Source organism: Marmota monax, unplaced genomic scaffold (assembly GCF_021218885.2).
Source record: "Marmota monax isolate L192 unplaced genomic scaffold, Marmota_monax_Labrador192_F-V1.1 WCK01_AAM20220418_F8-fsc00274, whole genome shotgun sequence".
NCBI lineage: Eukaryota > Metazoa > Chordata > Mammalia > Rodentia > Sciuridae > Marmota > Marmota monax.
In genome coordinates this window covers 1,504,932-1,521,946 of record NW_026694547.1, presented here as the reverse complement: position 1 = coordinate 1,521,946, position 17,015 = coordinate 1,504,932, and the positions used below count along the sequence as shown (strand labels likewise).

At 40.3% G+C, this 17,015-nt stretch overlaps 1 protein-coding gene across 2 annotated transcripts in view; it reads left to right on the top strand.

Moving 5' to 3' along the window:
- Dnah9 (dynein axonemal heavy chain 9) overlaps positions 1-17,015 on the top strand; it is a 330,995-nt gene that overhangs the window by 99,304 nt on the left and 214,676 nt on the right. For both annotated transcript variants that reach the window (XM_046420725.1, XM_058571595.1), the window contains exons 27-28: positions 10,091-10,247; positions 16,591-16,695. In XM_046420725.1, the coding sequence (XP_046276681.1) occupies positions 10,091-10,247; positions 16,591-16,695 (262 nt within the window). The remainder of the gene's footprint in view (positions 1-10,090; positions 10,248-16,590; positions 16,696-17,015) is intronic.

Sequence of the window (17,015 nt, the reverse complement as noted above, 5' to 3'; positions counted from 1 at the left end):
GAGGTCTGTCGTCTGAAAGATTTCACCTGGTTTGCTTGGGCCCAGCTAGTTGGAGGGGCTCTGCCGGTGTGAGTTGAAGGAAAAGTTTTCCCACTTTTAGCTTCACTCAGACTGGACTCTCGAATGTCTTTGGCTTTATGGTGATTCTCAGCAAGACTTCTGTCACTAGCAGAGAGGAAATCTGGCACAGTCTTTTTGCAAGGAATTTTTTTTTTTTTTGCCTGTTTTGGAATATGAGATAATTTGTTTGAAAATTTATATCACTTGAAACAGAAATAATGAAGCCATGATATATTTGAGCAACTTGATTCATGTCTATCCCCCCACTGTAGACTATATAACTCCATGATAACATTGACTTTGATTCCCTCTCTGCTCTACTCTCAGGACCTAGCACTGTGCCAGCACATCAAAAACATTCAAGATATATTTTCTGAGCAAATGCAAGGAAATGATTTCTCTCTCAGCTTCCCTGTGCCACCCAGAATATTTCCTTTTTTCCCACTGACCTATCAGACATTATCATTCCAAATGATAAAAAGTAGAATTCTCTTTTGTTTCCCCGGGGTCTTTGCACCTGCCTGAGAGTTGAAGAAGATAATTGCTTCTTTTGGATTTAGAGGTCTCTAATATGCTTATGCTGGATGCCTTACAGAGGGAAAGGGTAAAGTTTTGACAAGGAATTATTTCTAAAATAGGGATTTATCACCTCTTCTGTGAAATGAAGCAAATAAAAAATTGAAAGGAAGGTTTGCTGCAAAGAATGGCGAATACTATATAGACCTTGACCTTGTTGGGCCCATTAGGTACCTTTCTGACAAAATACTACGTAGTTGAATATTTATATGGTAAATTCCATTTTCTCATTGACTTCTATTATTATCTCAAGAAATGTTTTACCCAGAAAAAAAAAAGAAAAGAAAAGAAAATTGGCCTCCACATAAAAAATCACATTTTAAAGAGCATTCAACCTTTACTGGGGTGTAGCATAAGTACATTTAATTCCCTCCTGCCAGAAGAATTAATCAAATGGACAATTGATCCGTACAACCTTTGCACATTCATTAAAAGCACACCCGTAGTACAGTACATCTGGCTGATTATGCCTGTTTCTTTGGAATTTCCCACTGCCTGGATGGGACTTGAATATATAAGTAGGTACCATGGCTCAGCCATTGTCGCAGGACTTTGGCACAACCCTAAGTTGAAGAAATAAATGGAAATGTTTTTCCAGGCTGAACAAAAGCAATTCTCATAAGTAGTTTCTTAGCCTTTGGATGATCTCCTTCCCCCTTCTCCCCTTCCTTCACCTTCACACACAAATGCCCCCTTTCTATTCTGTGTTAAGTACTGTTTTAATCAACTGTGTACTAATTTGGCGTGCCTCTTAATTTCTCAGGAACTACTACACATAGGTGAGACATAATTGATGTCAAAGTCTTTGAAGGTGGTTTGCTGGACAAGGGCATAACTTGCAAAACCATACACTTTCTTTTGAAGTTTTTCTCTGATATTTTTATTAGAGAAAAATCTGGAAAATTTAGTAACCTGTAACAAAGAACATAAAAGTCACCCAGAGATAATCCTTGTTAATATTTAGTCTATTATCTTCTACAGGTAGATTTTAAAAGATTAAATTAAGGTTATATGCTGCGTATAAAATAGCTAGATTGCTTGTTTTACTGAGCACTATATTTTGTGCATTCTCTAACTATCCTTCTAAAACACTGAAATGCTGAATTATAGTCTATCTGCAAGTATCCCACACCTTATGTAGAATAACCATATTATGGGTATTTAAGTTATTTCTAAGCATTTACTATTAAAGCATGAAATCATGTGTAAATTTTTGGCCAAAATTTATTATTATTTCCCCAGGATAGAGTTCAAGAAGCAAGACAATTAGATGATACATACTTACAAATTTTTCCTGAAAAATAATGTTTTATGAAACTATGGACTTTCATAAAGCTGTTCTTACCGGTGGATTATGAAAGTATTGAGTGAGCAATATCTTAAACAGCATTAAATATTACTGTAGACATTTTAATTAATTTTATTAGTCAAAATTATGTCTTGTTTGGATTTAGGTGACCTTAATTACAGGATTCAGAAGCACGTGTTTATTGACTATTAGATTTTCTACTCAGTGTATGTATTATTACTATCATTGCTCACTTTTCTCTGTTTTTATGATTACTTTTATGCTGAGAAAGTCCCTATTCATCTAAAGATAAATTTAATATTCATCTACATTTTATTCTAGTTCACTCTACCTTTTTCATTCAATTTTTTTTAATTCTTTGAAAAACTTTTTGACTGTCAAGTAAAATGAATCAACTTTTTTATCAAAACGTTTTCAGTTACAAGTAATAGAGGTTCAACTCAAGCCAACATAAATAGAAAAGAGTTATCTCACCTCCTTAGGAGATATGTCCAGCTTGCTAAGGCATGACCAGCTCCAGGCTCTGAGCAGGGAGATATCAGAGCTTGAACTCTTATGGGTGTTCGACATTCTGTCTGTCCATACACCACTGGTGGGCGCTTGCATGGTTTCTAGTTGGAATCATTATAAACAGTACTGCCATGAACCTTTTCATGCAGGTCTTTGTGTGGATATGTTTTTGTTTCTCTTGGATGGGAAAGTATTGGGTTCTATGTACGTTTGTGTTTAACTTTCTGAGAAATTGTCACACTGTCTCCCAAAGGGGATGGTTCCTTTCACATTTGCTCTGGTGACATGCAAGGGTTCCCATTGCTCCACTCCTTGATGACATTTATTACTGTCAAATTTATTGTAGCCATTCTGGTGGATGTGAATGGTTCTCATTTAGGTTTGACTTGCATTTTCTTAGTGACTAGTGACAAGCACTTTTCACATGCTTATTAGACATTGGTGTAATGTCCATTTATATCTATTGTCCATTATTTGATGGTCTTTTGTCTTCTTACTGAGTTTTGAGAATTCCCTGTGTACACTGGATATAATACATATGTGTTTGTAACTACTGAATCCTAGTCTATGGCTTATCTTTTCATTTTCTTAATAGCATCTTTTGAAGTACAAAAGTTCTGAATTTGACAAGCTACAATTTATCCATTTTTATTTAATGGCAATGCTTTTGGTGCTGTATCTAAAAAAGGTGAGCCTAACTTTATTACATTTTTAACATTTTTTCACCTGTATATTGAAAAACAATGATTTTTTTGTGTATTTATTTTCTATTCTGCACATTTTACTATACACTACAAATTCTAAGGATTTTCCTCTTGATTCTCTTGGGTTTTCTAAGTCACTTCTAGAATTCCTGATCATATTTAAGACACCCAAGTATTTCAGAGCATAGTCATAACTACTTGAGCTTAGTGACTAGGCATGCTGTTATTCTAAAGTGATCATATGTGGGACATTCGAGAAATTCCTCTCAGTTCTTTCTGTCACATTTTGAGAAAGTCACTTATGAGGTAGTGTAAGCAGAAAATATAATCACTGGTTGAAAGGATCTTATAACCAAATGATATATGTAATATATCCTAGAATTGGGAACAATTATTCTGTCTGTCCATGCACCACTGGTGGACGCTTAGATTGTTTCTAGTTGGGGTCATTATAAATAGTACTGCCATGAACATTTCCATGAAAGTCTTTGTGTGGATGTGGAACAAGAACAATTTTTAAAGTCAAATATTAAAATGTTATAAAAGGAATAGACTAGGCTTTGCTTGACACTAAGGACTTTTTTTTTCTATTAATGCTGTTTGTCATAATGAACTTGCAATCTACTAAAATCTCTGGGTCATGTTCATGTGAACTGCCTTCTAATCATATCTCCCTCCCCTTCTCTATACATTCAAGTGTTTGGAAGGTTATTTTGCATTGCCCATTTTAAATTTGATTTTGTTGAGTCTAGCTCATCATTTTGAATTGTAAAACTATTCAGAAATTTGGTCCATCTTCTATCTAGTTCTAGCTAGTCAATTATTTCTTTTTCTCTTTTTGTGATATTGGGAATTAAACCCAGAGTCTTGTATATGCTAGGCAAATGCTCCACCACTGGGTTATATCTCCAGGCTGAATATTTGCTAATTCGAGTTGTCATCAAAGATATCAAACATCAGGAAGAATCTGAGTCCGGGGTATGTCACTGGAGGCTTCTCTTCAGGTAGATATTTTTGTATCACATTCATTCCTCAGTTATGATTATTGAACCATGTGGTAGTCAGAATTCCAAGACTGACCCTCAATGTCTCTAATTCTTGTAAAACTCCCTCGTATTTGAATGTGGGTGAAAGTCCTGTCTTTGGTGATATCATTTTCATGATCGTGTTTGTAATAAGGTGCTTTCCACTGCTGTAACAGAAATATCTGAGGAAAAAAAATCAAAGGAGGAAAAGTTCATTGGGGCTGACACTTTCAGAGGTTTACATTCATGATTACTTGGCCCTATAGTAACAAAAAAAAAATGATGTACTGTGGCAGTATAGTACATCATGGCAGAGTGCATGGAGAAGGCCTATCTACCTCATGGAGGCCAGAGAGTATATATATATAGAGAGAGGAAGTGACCAATATCCTGTTCAAGGACACAACCCCAGTGACCTGACTTCCTTCCACTGGCCCTACCCCTTTAAAGGCAGCACCACAACTTCCCGGCAGCCCCACAAGGTGGAGACCAAGTCTTTCCCTCATGAGCCTTTGGAGGACATTTAAAAATCCAAACCATAACCTACGGTAAAAAGGAAATTATTCAGATGGACCTAATATAAGGTCATGTGAGCTCTTAAAAGCAGAGCTTTGTTTTGGTAAAAACAAAAGAGAAAGTCACAATAATCTGAAGCCTAAGGAGAATTTGACATCCCATTGCCAATTGTGAAGGGACCATGACAAGGAAGGTATAATGGACTCTGGGAGCTGAGAGATCCCCTGGCTAACAGCAACCAACAGGGCCTCAGTTCCACAACCAGTAAGAAAGTGAGTTCTGCCAAGCACCTGAATGAGCTTGGAAGCAGATCTCCTTAGATACTAGCCCAGCCCAGCTGACACCTTGATTTTGGTCTCATGAGCCCCTAAGCAGAGAACCCAACTGGACGTCTGACCCACAGAACTGTGACATAATACATGGGTGTCGTTTTTAACCACTAAGTGTGTGGTAGTTCGTTACACAGCAATAGAAAATTAATACAGACAACCCTGACTCCACCAATTCGAAGATTATCCAGACAAAATTTTTGGAATTGCATTAAATCTGTATAGTGATTTTGGTAATATGGTCATTTTGACAATATTAATTCTGCCTATCCAAGAGCAAGGTAGATCTTTCCATCTTCTAAGGTCTTCTTTAATTTCTTTGTTTAGCGTTCTGTAGTTCTCATTGTAGAGATCTTTCTCCTCTTTTGTTAAGTCGATTTCCAAGTATTTTATTTTATTTAATGCTATTGTAAATGGGGTAGTTTTCCTCATTTTCCTTTCAGAGGATTTGTCACTGATATACAGAAATGCCTTTTATTCCAAATCTCTGTCATGTGGGATTAGGCCCCAAGCTCCTCAATAAGACTCCTATAGCACAAGAATTAATTTCAAGAATCAATAAATGGAATGGATTCAAACTAAAAAGCTTCTTCTCAGTAAAAGAAACAATCAGTGAAGTGAATAGAGAGCCTACTAATTGGGAACAAATTCTTAGCACACACACACATCATATAAAGCTCTAATCTCTAGAAAATATATAAAGAACTCAAAAATCTCAACACCAAAAAAAACAAATAACTCAATCAATAAACGGGCCAAGGAACTTGACAGACACTTCTCAGAAGAAGATATATAATCAATCAACAAACATATGAAAAAAATGTTCAACATCTCTAGTGACTAGAGAAATGCAAATCAAAACTACTCTAAGATTTCATCTCACTCCAGTCAGAATTGCAGCTATTATGAATACAAACAACAATAAGTATTGGTTTGGATGTGGGGAAAAAGGCACACTCATATATTGCTAGTGGGACTGCAAATTGGTACAGCCAATATGGAAAGCAGTATGGAGATTCCTTGAAAAATTGGGAATGGAACCACCATTTGACCCAGCTATCCCTCTCCTTGGTCTATACTCAAAGGACTTAAAAACATCATACTACAGGGACACAGCCACATCAATGTTTATAGCAGCACAATTCACAATAGCTAAACTGTGGAACCAACCTAGATGCCCTTCAGTAGATGAATGGATAAAAAAAATGTGGCATATATACACAATGGAATTTTACTCAGCATTAAAAGAGAATAAAAACATGGCTTTCGCAGGTAGATGAATGAAGCTGGAGAATATAATGCTAGGTGAAGTTAGCCAATCCCCAAAACCAATTGCTGAATGATTTCTCTGATTTAAGGATGCTGATCCACAATATGCTGTGGGGGTAGGGTGGGAGGATTAAATGAACTCTAGATAGGACAAAGGAGAAAAGGGGAGGGAGGGGGCATAGGGGTAGGAAAGATGGTGGAATGTGATGGTCATCATTACTCTAAGTACATATAAGAAGACAAGAAGGGTGTGACTCTATTTTGTGTACAACCAGAGATATGAAAAATTATGCTCTATATGTGTACTTTGAATTGTAATGCATTATGCTGTCATATATAACAAATCAAAATTTTAAAAAAGCATAAATGATGGTATCCAGGGGGAAAAAGAACTTTGTGTTAAAACCCTACTCGTCTTCTCTTGGTTAGTAGGACTCATTAGACAGCCCAGTTTCTCTCCCTGAGCCTCAGTCCACTCATCTGTAAAATATGAGAATTGGATTAATCCACTTAGGAAATCTCTCTCAGATCATGAGTTTTATTGTCATTGGGGGAGAAATAATATTTTGACATTTCCCCCACAGTGGCTCCTGGAGATAACCAGAAACTCACTAGATGCTCAAAACAAGAGTGCATCTAGTCCCAAAGATTTCTTTCAAAGATTCTTAAGTTTTTCTATGAAAATTCTATTTGGTAAAACCTTTTAGATTTCCAAATTTCTTGTGTTCCCTGTGCCTTTGGAAAAAGGAGACGTGGGATGGTGCTTTAGATGCAGAGAAGGCATCTGTGGGGGACAGAAAGTAGGGGAGAGTGAAGATGGTGAGGTGAGTCCTAGGGGGATTAGGACTCTGCTCCTTCAGGCCTTTCCCTCTGAAGGATATAGGGCTACAGTGGCTCTGGAATCCAGAGAGGTGGATAGTATGGGCCAATCTGGAGCCAGAAACTCAAGAGTCCCGAAGGCTGTATGTAGGACCATGAAGATCCAGCCATGAATGTTTAAGAGGAGAAAAAAGTAATTGAATGGTAACAGTGGTCTGTTGCAGTCCAGCTGCAGCAAAATAACCAGGGGGGTGACGAACAACTTGTGTAGATTGATACAGCAGGAGTAGGAGCCGTTTATTGTAGGACAACAGAGGTATTTATACATTTTTCACAGCTTATCTTAATTAGCATAAACTAGATACAGCAGTCAACCAATAAGGAATCTCCACACTTAATGGCTCCCTGGTGTTACTTTACAAACCACTCCCTCTGGCATTTTGCCAGGCACCATCCAGACTTGTTTACAGACTCTAACAGTGGTCAAGAAAGACAAGACCCAACTTTTCACTTTCACCCTGACTCATCTCACCTCATGGCCTGTCTGATGGTCAGTGTCCTAATATCCACAGAAAAAAGTCAGGCAGCTGCAGGATCCTGGATGGCCACGGATTAAAGTTAAATATCACCCCAATTCGCCTGATCCGTGGAGTCACTGTATCCCATCACACAGGAAAATGTGAGATGAAAATAACGATTCCACACACCTCTCCTCTCTTCTTATGGAATCTGCCTTCCTGGGTTTCACTTACAAAGTCTGAAAGAAATAAAGGAATTTTGCAGTTCATTAGAGGAGAAGAAAGGAACTGACTTCAGGTCCTTTCAAAACCATTCTTCGGCTAGGCTCAGTGCAGTGTGTAGAGATCCAGGCACCATCTGGCACAAGAGGCAGAGACCCACACATTGCTCTGATGAAAACTCTTTTCTTTGTGTGGCACTGTTTTTGAGCTCTCTGGAATGCAGCCATTCCCTAGCATATTTTGTGAGACCAAGTGTGACTTCTAAAATAGAAGAGAGTGACCCCACTCATTGCAAGAGATGCCTGCAGGAGTCAGGTGCAAAGCTAATGTGCTTTGTTCAGACACTTGTCATTCTTAAGAACTAATGTGCTCCAGGTTGTGTCACAGAGAAAAGCCAGAGAAACAAAAGGCCCACGAGGTCCCTTCTTTGCTAGAAATGTTCTGTTGACACTGAATTCATTTTCTAAATGTGTAGTAATACCTTCACTGTCTGCTGTCCCATTATTTTTATTTTGTTATATTGTATGTGTTTTTGTCAACTGCCTTTGGTCTGTCTTTGGTCAGCCTGAGACATCAGGTTCAGAAACAGAATTAACTTTGGATACCTCATTGGACACCCAGCCTGCAAGTTCAGAGTCTACGTATTGATTTGCTGGGTATTACAAAGTTAGACCAATGGTGTAATTTTCACGGCTTTATTGAGGCATAATTTGCAGGCCTCAAAGTCTATGCATGACAAGCATACAATTCAATGATTTTTAGTAAATATGCTGTGTTGTTCAAGCACCATCTCAATCCAGTTCTGGAACATTTCCCTCATAGTATTTGCAGTAAATCTCTGCTCCCATCTCCATCCCTAGGCATCCACTGATCTGCCGGCTGTCTCTCTCTGTCTTTTGGGACATTTCATTTAAATGGAATAACAATATATAATTTTTTGTGTCTGGCTTTTCTTTCACTTAGCATAATCTGTTTTTGTACCATGGTCATCATCTCATTCCTTTATAATGCTGAAGAGTATTCTATTGCATGAATTTATTACGTTTTGTTTATCCATTCATTGTTGGCAGGCATTTGGCTTGTTTTTAGCTTTTTACTGTTAAAAATACTGCTGACATGAACAAGGTCAATAAACAAGCAAATTTATTTCTCTTGGAGGAATAAATAAATTCATAAGAGAAGAATTTCTGAATCACCTGCTAAGCTTTACTTTTTAAGAAACTTTTAATCTGTCTTTCAAAGCGACTATCCCGTTTGACATTCCCACCAGCAATGTAGGAATTTTCCAGTTTTTCTGCATCCTCACCAATACTTATTATCATTGTCTTTTGGATTATAGCCATCTTAGGGCTATGTAATGATATCTCATGGGGGGTTTAATTGGCATTTCCCTAGTGACCAAGGATTATGACCATCTTTTCATGTGCTTATTGCCCAAAAGGCACATTTTGAAGTGAGACCAGTAGAGTAGACTCTGCATCCTTTTGTAAAGTGCCAGAAATAATCTTAAAATGGAGGTTTATTTTCTTGCCATTAGTAAAATAGTCCCAGGAAGATTAAGTAAATTAAATAATTGATGGATTCATTGATGGATTTATTCCCATTTAATAAATAGCTTCTGTGCACTTACATGTACCAGGAGCTATATGCTAGGCTCTGAGATGAAATAATAAATAAGATATAGCTCTGCTTTGTGTGTCTCACAAAAGTACATTCAGAAGATGTATGAGTAGGAGCTCATCTGCTCACTCTCTCCAGTGTTGGGGATCATGCCTAGTGAAGCAATGCCAACTATGAGTCCCTAGGGGGTGCCAACCACTAGCCAGGTGACAAGTGAGAAGGAACATGATCCAAGATGAGGGGAGGAGAGAGGGTCAATTTCAATCCTACCGTGTCTAGAAAGCCAATGTAGCTCCCTGTGGCTAGAGGCTTCTGTGCTGGGGGAAGGAACAGAGCAGCAGAGAGCAGTGAACTTGGGGGAGTCGGCAGGGTCAAGATCAAGGTGGGTGTGGCAGAGATCTGCTGATGCCCTTTAGGGAGGGGTGCCAGGATCAGGTTGCCTTCTGGGGAGTCCTCAGAGCTCTGTGGGGAGCAGATGGAGTGGCTGGGCTTTGAGCATTCCTTTACAGAAGCTGTGTCCAATCTCGCCTGGCCTTGAACCTGGATTTCTCTGGGACTCTGCAGGGCCCACCTGTTTCACTGAGGATGACAATTGCCTTCCTGTGCTTGGCAGGTGCTACATCACCCTCACCCAGTCTCTGCACTTGACCATGAGTGGAGCTCCAGCAGGACCTGCAGGCACAGGCAAGACCGAAACTACCAAGGACCTGGGCCGAGCACTGGGCATCATGGTCTATGTGTTTAACTGCTCGGAGCAGATGGACTACAAGGTACAGGTCGACCCAGCTTTGGGAGAGATTAGGAGTTGGGCGGTAGCGCAAACCAGGCACAAGGTTTATCCACACTCTGTTTGGCCATCTCCCCGAGGTCAAAGAGTTCAGACAAAGGGGTTTCTGTTGGCTCCTTCACAGTGAATCTGAGAATCTTTGACCTTGGACCTTGTGGGCCTCTCTGCAAACCTCATATGCGACAAGAAGGCACAGCCCCACACATTCTGATTCTACTAATGAGCTTTGTGTCCACAGATGAGTGACTTCACCTTGTGGATTTTCCCTTCATCATCTGTAAAAATGAAGAAACAACATGCATCTAAAACCCTATATAAAGTTTACTATTTGATCTAGAAGCCCAGAAAGGCTCATAGTGGCCCTGATGAAGACTCTTGTCTTTGTGTGGCACTGTTTTTGAGCTCTCTGGAATGCAGCCATTCCCTGTCATATTTTATGAGACCAAGTGTGACTTCTAAAATAGAATAGATTGACCCCACTCATTGCAAGAGATGCCTGCAGGAGTCAGGTGCAAAGCTAATGTGCTTTATTCAACAACTTGTCATTCTTAAGAATTAATGTGCTCCAGGTTGTGTCACAGAGAAAAGCTAGAGAAACAAAAGGCCCATGAGGTCCCTTCTTTGCTAGAAACGTTCTGTTCACACTGAATTCATTTTCTAAATCTGTAGTAATAGATTTCCTCACTGTCCACCATCCCATTATTTTTATTTTGTTATATTTTATGTGTTTTTGTCCACTGCCTTACCTCCCTCTTATAAATAAGATAACTACAGTAGAAAAATAGAAACTGCTGCATTAAATATATAAATCATGTAATATATCACCTATAAAATCAGTTTACTGTAGAAATCATTTTAGAGATTTCAACGTTAACTCTTGCAGTTAAAGAGTTACAGGGCTTTTTAAATGAGACTCTTCTATAACTAATAATGTCTCTTGTGTGTGGCTTTTCTGTGCAAAGACTAGCAGAGTCCTGTAGCACTATGTGTTCTCACGGCAAGCAAACAAAACTGCCCTCCCCTGGGTCCATGTCCCCTGAATTTTAGCACAGCTGCTTTTCTTCGATGAGTGCAATCAGATAATGTTTCTTTTTAAATCAGGTTGGAAGAAAATATTGTTTCCCCCATAAAGAAATAAATTCAATCTTAAGGATGATTTTAAGTTTCTAGATTCTTCTATAATGGAGAACTGGCAATATGGCTGCAATGAGTAGTTTCCCCAGGGGAAAGTTCTAAAAGGCATACTTATTTTGATGTAGAAGATGCACTATATTGACTGAAGACAATCAGTGGACATCTTCAAAGCCACACCTAGCGTGGCAGTCAGAAGAGATGAGTTGACTACATACCCAGGGATCACCAAGGCCATTTTACCCAATTCACTGAGCCCTAACCCCACTCAATCCTCTCAGAGTACAAGGTAGGAGGAAGAGTGGTTCCTTGGTTCATTTGAACTATGAGAGAAACTTCAGCCATCATATCTAGACCAGACACAGAGCAGAGCAATATCAAAAGGTACAGTCTTAATGCCACACACCAGAATAAAGGTGACCCATGCTGGGCACCAAATATCCCTGGTAGCCGGACAACCTCACTAAGCTGTTCTTAAGCCTCCTTGTCCCTTGGTCATTCAGGAGTTACTTTTGATTATGAAATCAAGCTAATTTGTTGGGTACTGTCACTGCTCAGCATGGGTTGGGCATTGTGGAAGGATACCAAAAATAGATGATGTTTCATCCTGACAAAATCTGCAGCTGGAGTCACCCCAGAAGCAGCTGTAGGGAACTTCCCACAAGGGAGTGCCCCAAACCATCCCCAAGATGGGGCTGGATGGGATTCCAAAGAAAGAAGGCACTGAAGGCTAGGGGTGCAGCTCAGTGGCAGAGCACTTGCTCACCAAGCACAAAGCCATGAGCCCATAGTAGTACCAATCCTCAGCACACAAGAAAGAGACAGAGGGAGAGAGAAAGGGAGGGAAAGAAGGATAGGGAAGAGGAGAGAACACTAAATGCCCTGGTGATCCATCCAAAATATTAATTAGAGGAAGATAGAGTGCCTTAGCTTCTCCTGACAGCAAGTGAAAAGGGGTGTTCTGCCTAAGAGTGTCTTTGGCAAGGGGGGTCAGTACATGGAGTAATTTATATGAAGGTTTAAGGAATTTTTGATCAGAGCTGAAACCAGTTTCTTTCAGTGTTTTGAGCGATAATCTAAACACTATTATCAAAACCCCTGCAATGGTTCAGGCCTGCTGGATACATCCTGCAGCTGGCTAGGTCATAGAATGGCCAAGGCAATTAACCACTATTTTTGGTTAGGACAAAGAAAGAAAGTGGTGGGGGGGAACAGTGAACCCTACAAATGATACAGATAAGGAACTATATAGATAGATACATTCATACATGATTGATGGGTTATACATGGTGAATGGTTGATAGATAGGATAAATAGATGATAGACGGGTTACTAATAGATGATAGGTCAACCAGAAAGATGGATAGATAGGTCAGGCCATCAGGAGGGCCAAAACGCATGCTAAATAATCAGAGGAGCTGATTAGCACCCAGACAGCACAATCCTGGGTGCTAATGTGTACTTTACAAGCTCCAAGCCCTGGAACATTCCAGAACACAGGAAATCCACAGATGGTTCTGGTGACATTAAGGAGCACATGAGATCTGGGGTGTGGCATTTTAACACACCTAACCCATTACAGCGTCAACCTTGAAGCCAGGATTGAGTTCTACATGGAGACAATACCAGTCTCCACACCCTCAGTCTGCCTTGACCCCCTGAGCTCTTCTTACAGGAGCTGGCCATATAAATTCCAATCATGGCTCTCTAGAGTAAAAGCTAGAAGAAATAAGCATGCAACAATGGCCAATGTACCTTAGAGGGCATTAGGGGAGCAGAAGAAGGGTGATGAGTAAAGAAGGAAAGGACCAGAAGCCATTGGGAGAATTTAATTTTGAAGAGCTGGCCTGAGAAAGACCTTTCACTCCTACAGAATAGGAGTAAAAACAAATATATATATATGAATTAAGTTGGGGAGACTGGAAGGAGGAAAGGTCTTTAGTGAGAACATTGCAGAGGATAGCACAGCAAACAGAGCAGCTGAAGAGTTTAGTTTGGGCAGTAGTTGTAGACCCTCTCATGTCCCCCCGTGCCTGAGGAGTTCAATAAGGGGCATCTGCCCATTTAGCTCCATGAGGATTAGATGTGCCGGGGAACTGGTATGGCTACAGAACAGTATGAAGATGTAGGGAAAAGGGGAAGTCATTGCTTTCCTCTATAGAAACCCCATAAATCTAGCCACTGTCTCCAGAAACGGTTGCAGTTTTAGTGCTGAGATGCTCTGGATATTACAGTAGCAATACTTCCCCCTGACCTCAATTTGAAGATGCTATTGGAGAAACATCAAATGGTGTTTGAACCTGAGAATGTCTGGAATTACTCTGAGCCTTTCTGAGCCTCAGACTCCCTTGAGACTCCCAACTCCCAAGGCTTCTAAAACATGACCCTGCCACAGCTCTCCACCTAACTCTCTGATCTCTTGGTCTTCCAATCATATTTACCAGTCATTTTTCATAATGTCCGTTTTTACATAATGCACACATCTGTTCTCCAACTTCACCCAAGTTCTAGTTCAGCCTCTGACGAGGCAGCAAACATCTCCGTTAGGATGTCTTTCTCTTGTATTGTGATTAACACTTCTGTTCCTCCCAGGTCAATCCCTCCCATCCCTTCAGTAAAAATGGTTTCATTTTCTCTGAAGTCCAGCTGAAAACCTGGGCCACCCTGGCCATTTGGTGTCCTTCTTCCCCCAGTGCTGGCCTGCAAGCAACACTGAAGCTCCCTACAGCATGCCCCTCACCTCCAGGCTTTTGAACACTGTCCTTCTGGCTGTATCTCTGTCCGGAAGCTCCCTATCTCATGGCCTGGTGAGGTCAATGCCTAGCTAATAACACCATGAGTATGTGGGGCAAACAGATGGGGTGATGTGGCATCCGGGGTTCTGCGACAGGTCCTCAGAGAGTAATGAGTGGGGTGACAAGCATCTACCTATAGAAAGTCTACTTCTGAAAATTTTATATCTTAGGTTTCCATTTGATGAAAGGGATACACAACTTTAAAAAGCTTTTAAAAGCATGAATGTGGGTTCCTGAATTTCTACTTAGTTTTTGTACCACTTACCAGGTTGAGACATACAGATATACAGAGAGATGGACAGACAGATGGATGGGTGGGTGAATGAGGATGGGTGGATGGACAGATGGATGGACAGACAGGTAGGTAGTAGTAGATAGATAGAAAATCTTTACCTATAGGATTACCCCAAGAATAGAGTCTTTGTCTGTCTTCTTGATTGCTGATTCTTCATAACGTAGAATATTCTCTGGCAGATAGCACATGCTCAATAAATAGTTGTTGAATGAATAGATGAATCTATCAATTTCAGGAGCTTAGGAAGAGGTGGGAGTTGTTTTCCTTCTTTCTTTAAAGACTGCTCCACATCCAACCTGGTTTATGTGGATGTTTGATTCTGTCAAAATGATGCTTTAATCTCTGCTCCAAACCTCCTCCAAAGATCCTTTATAATAATTCAAGGCTTTTTATAACCAGGACTCTCTTTAGTAATTCAATTTTCCATCCAAATTGGCACCTTTATTTTTCCCTGGACACATCATTTATTTAGCTCGTTTTCCTTCCATTATCTTTCCTCCTTCTGGAAACTCTTTCCTCTCTTATGCTGCCCACACAGATACAAGCCAGCATTTCCCATGTGTGTTCTGAGGCATAGAGTTCTGCAAATTCTGGTACTTGGGTCTTCTGACAATGTTCTTGTGATCTTCCCACTAAAATGATGCTTGCCAGAATAAAGCAATATTTTTGTTGCAGAACTTCAAAACCTTTAAAATTTTAGTGTGTGTGGTTGTTGTTGTTGTTGTTGTTGTTTTGTACCAAAGATTGAACACAGAGGTGCTTAACCACTAAGTCACATCCCCAACCCATTGCTATTTTTTATTTCGAGACAAGGTCTCATTAAGTTGCTCAGAACCTCACTAAGTCGCCAAAGCTAGCTTTGAACTTGGCGTCCTCCTGCCTCAGCCTCCCCAGCCACTGGGATCACAGGTGTGCACTACCGTGCCTGGTTCTCTCTCTCTCTCTCTCTCTCTCTCTCTGTGTGTGTGTGTGGGGGGGGGTGTGGGTGTTTCCTGTGCTGGGGATTGAACTGGGGCCTCACACATACTAGACAAGTGCTCTACCATGAAGCTATCCCCTCAGCCTACTAGTGTATAATTGTAATCTAGAAAAAGTGAGTTCCGGAACACAGGACCTGACTACAAAATCTTTCTTCAAGGAACATCTAGTGTTTCATGAAATAAATTTTTCAAAGTGCTTTGGTACTACCTCTTTGGCAAAACTGGAGCACTTGGATCCACTCCTCTCTGAACTCCGTAACATTAGTGCTCTGTAGTACCCATTGGAATTCAGAATTCATGTAGCATTTTCCCCCTTTATTTATATGCATTACCTCTGCAAACTTACCTGAAAGTTCTCGAAGGGTCTGAGCTTGCCTGTATCTAGCACATGATCTATGCATAGAGCTGACAGTAAGAAAATCCCCACCGAATAAATGAATGGGACTTCCACTAAAATTGCGTTTTCCCAGCATTTTAAGGTTGTCATCTTGCCAGTGACCTTGAAAGCATCTTCAGTTTTACATGGGCATTGTGTATGGTATTGCTCTACAGTTGACTACTTCGCATTAAATGTTAGAACACTTCTTACTTTTAGGACAAAAATGCCTTCTTCCCTTTGAAATTCTTTTCTTGCTCACCTCCCATCTGAAAGATTATTTTCCTGGTTCTGCAGCCGTCCACACCTCCAGCTCTCCATCACTCTGGGAAACCTGGGTAGTCCAGCCTGAATTTAAAGATACAGACATAAACTTTTCCATCAGTGCATGCCAAAGACTTGAGTGGAAGGCTTTTTGTCTATATGGTGTAAGAAAAAAAAATCATCTTTTATTCATTTCCTGGGAGTTTGAAAGCTGCAGAATCCACAGTAATGCAACCTTGATGACATTTGAAAGAGATTTTTCACTCGAGTATCTTGTAAAGGTTCTGTTTGATTCTGCGGTTTATGCTGACACACCATCGCCATCAAAAAATTTAATTGTTCTTGAAAATTTAATACAAGCCTCTGACCAGGGGTTTTTCAGGGCACTGGACATATCTATAATAAAGAGGATGGAAGAAGACTTTAGGTGGGCATTGATAAGCCTGGAGCTGCTGATAATTTAATCCTTGTCTATTTCCTTGCAGTCTTGCGGCAACATCTACAAAGGCCTCGCTCAGACTGGTGCCTGGGGCTGCTTTGACGAGTTTAATCGAATCTCCGTGGAGGTCCTCTCAGTAGTGGCAGTGCAGGTATGGGACTAGAAGTTGGGGGAGAAGTTGGAGCAGCCTTGTGGTCTTCATGTGGAGCACTGTGGCCTCTGTTTTCAGCCTTCCCTCAGTAACCACTTCCCTTCCTCCTTCCCATTGTATGCCCCTTCCTGAACCCTATAAAATCAGGTCTGAGGAAGGCTCTTCTCCAATATAAGTACCCTGCCCTTACCCTCCAAAGTGCATCCATTTTCTGGCCACCAGAGTGTTTCCTTCTCTGTAAAATGAGAGTAAGCAATGTCTATCTTAAGTGCTTCATAGAAATGCAGAAAAGATCGACCAAAATGGTGGAGCCTGATCCT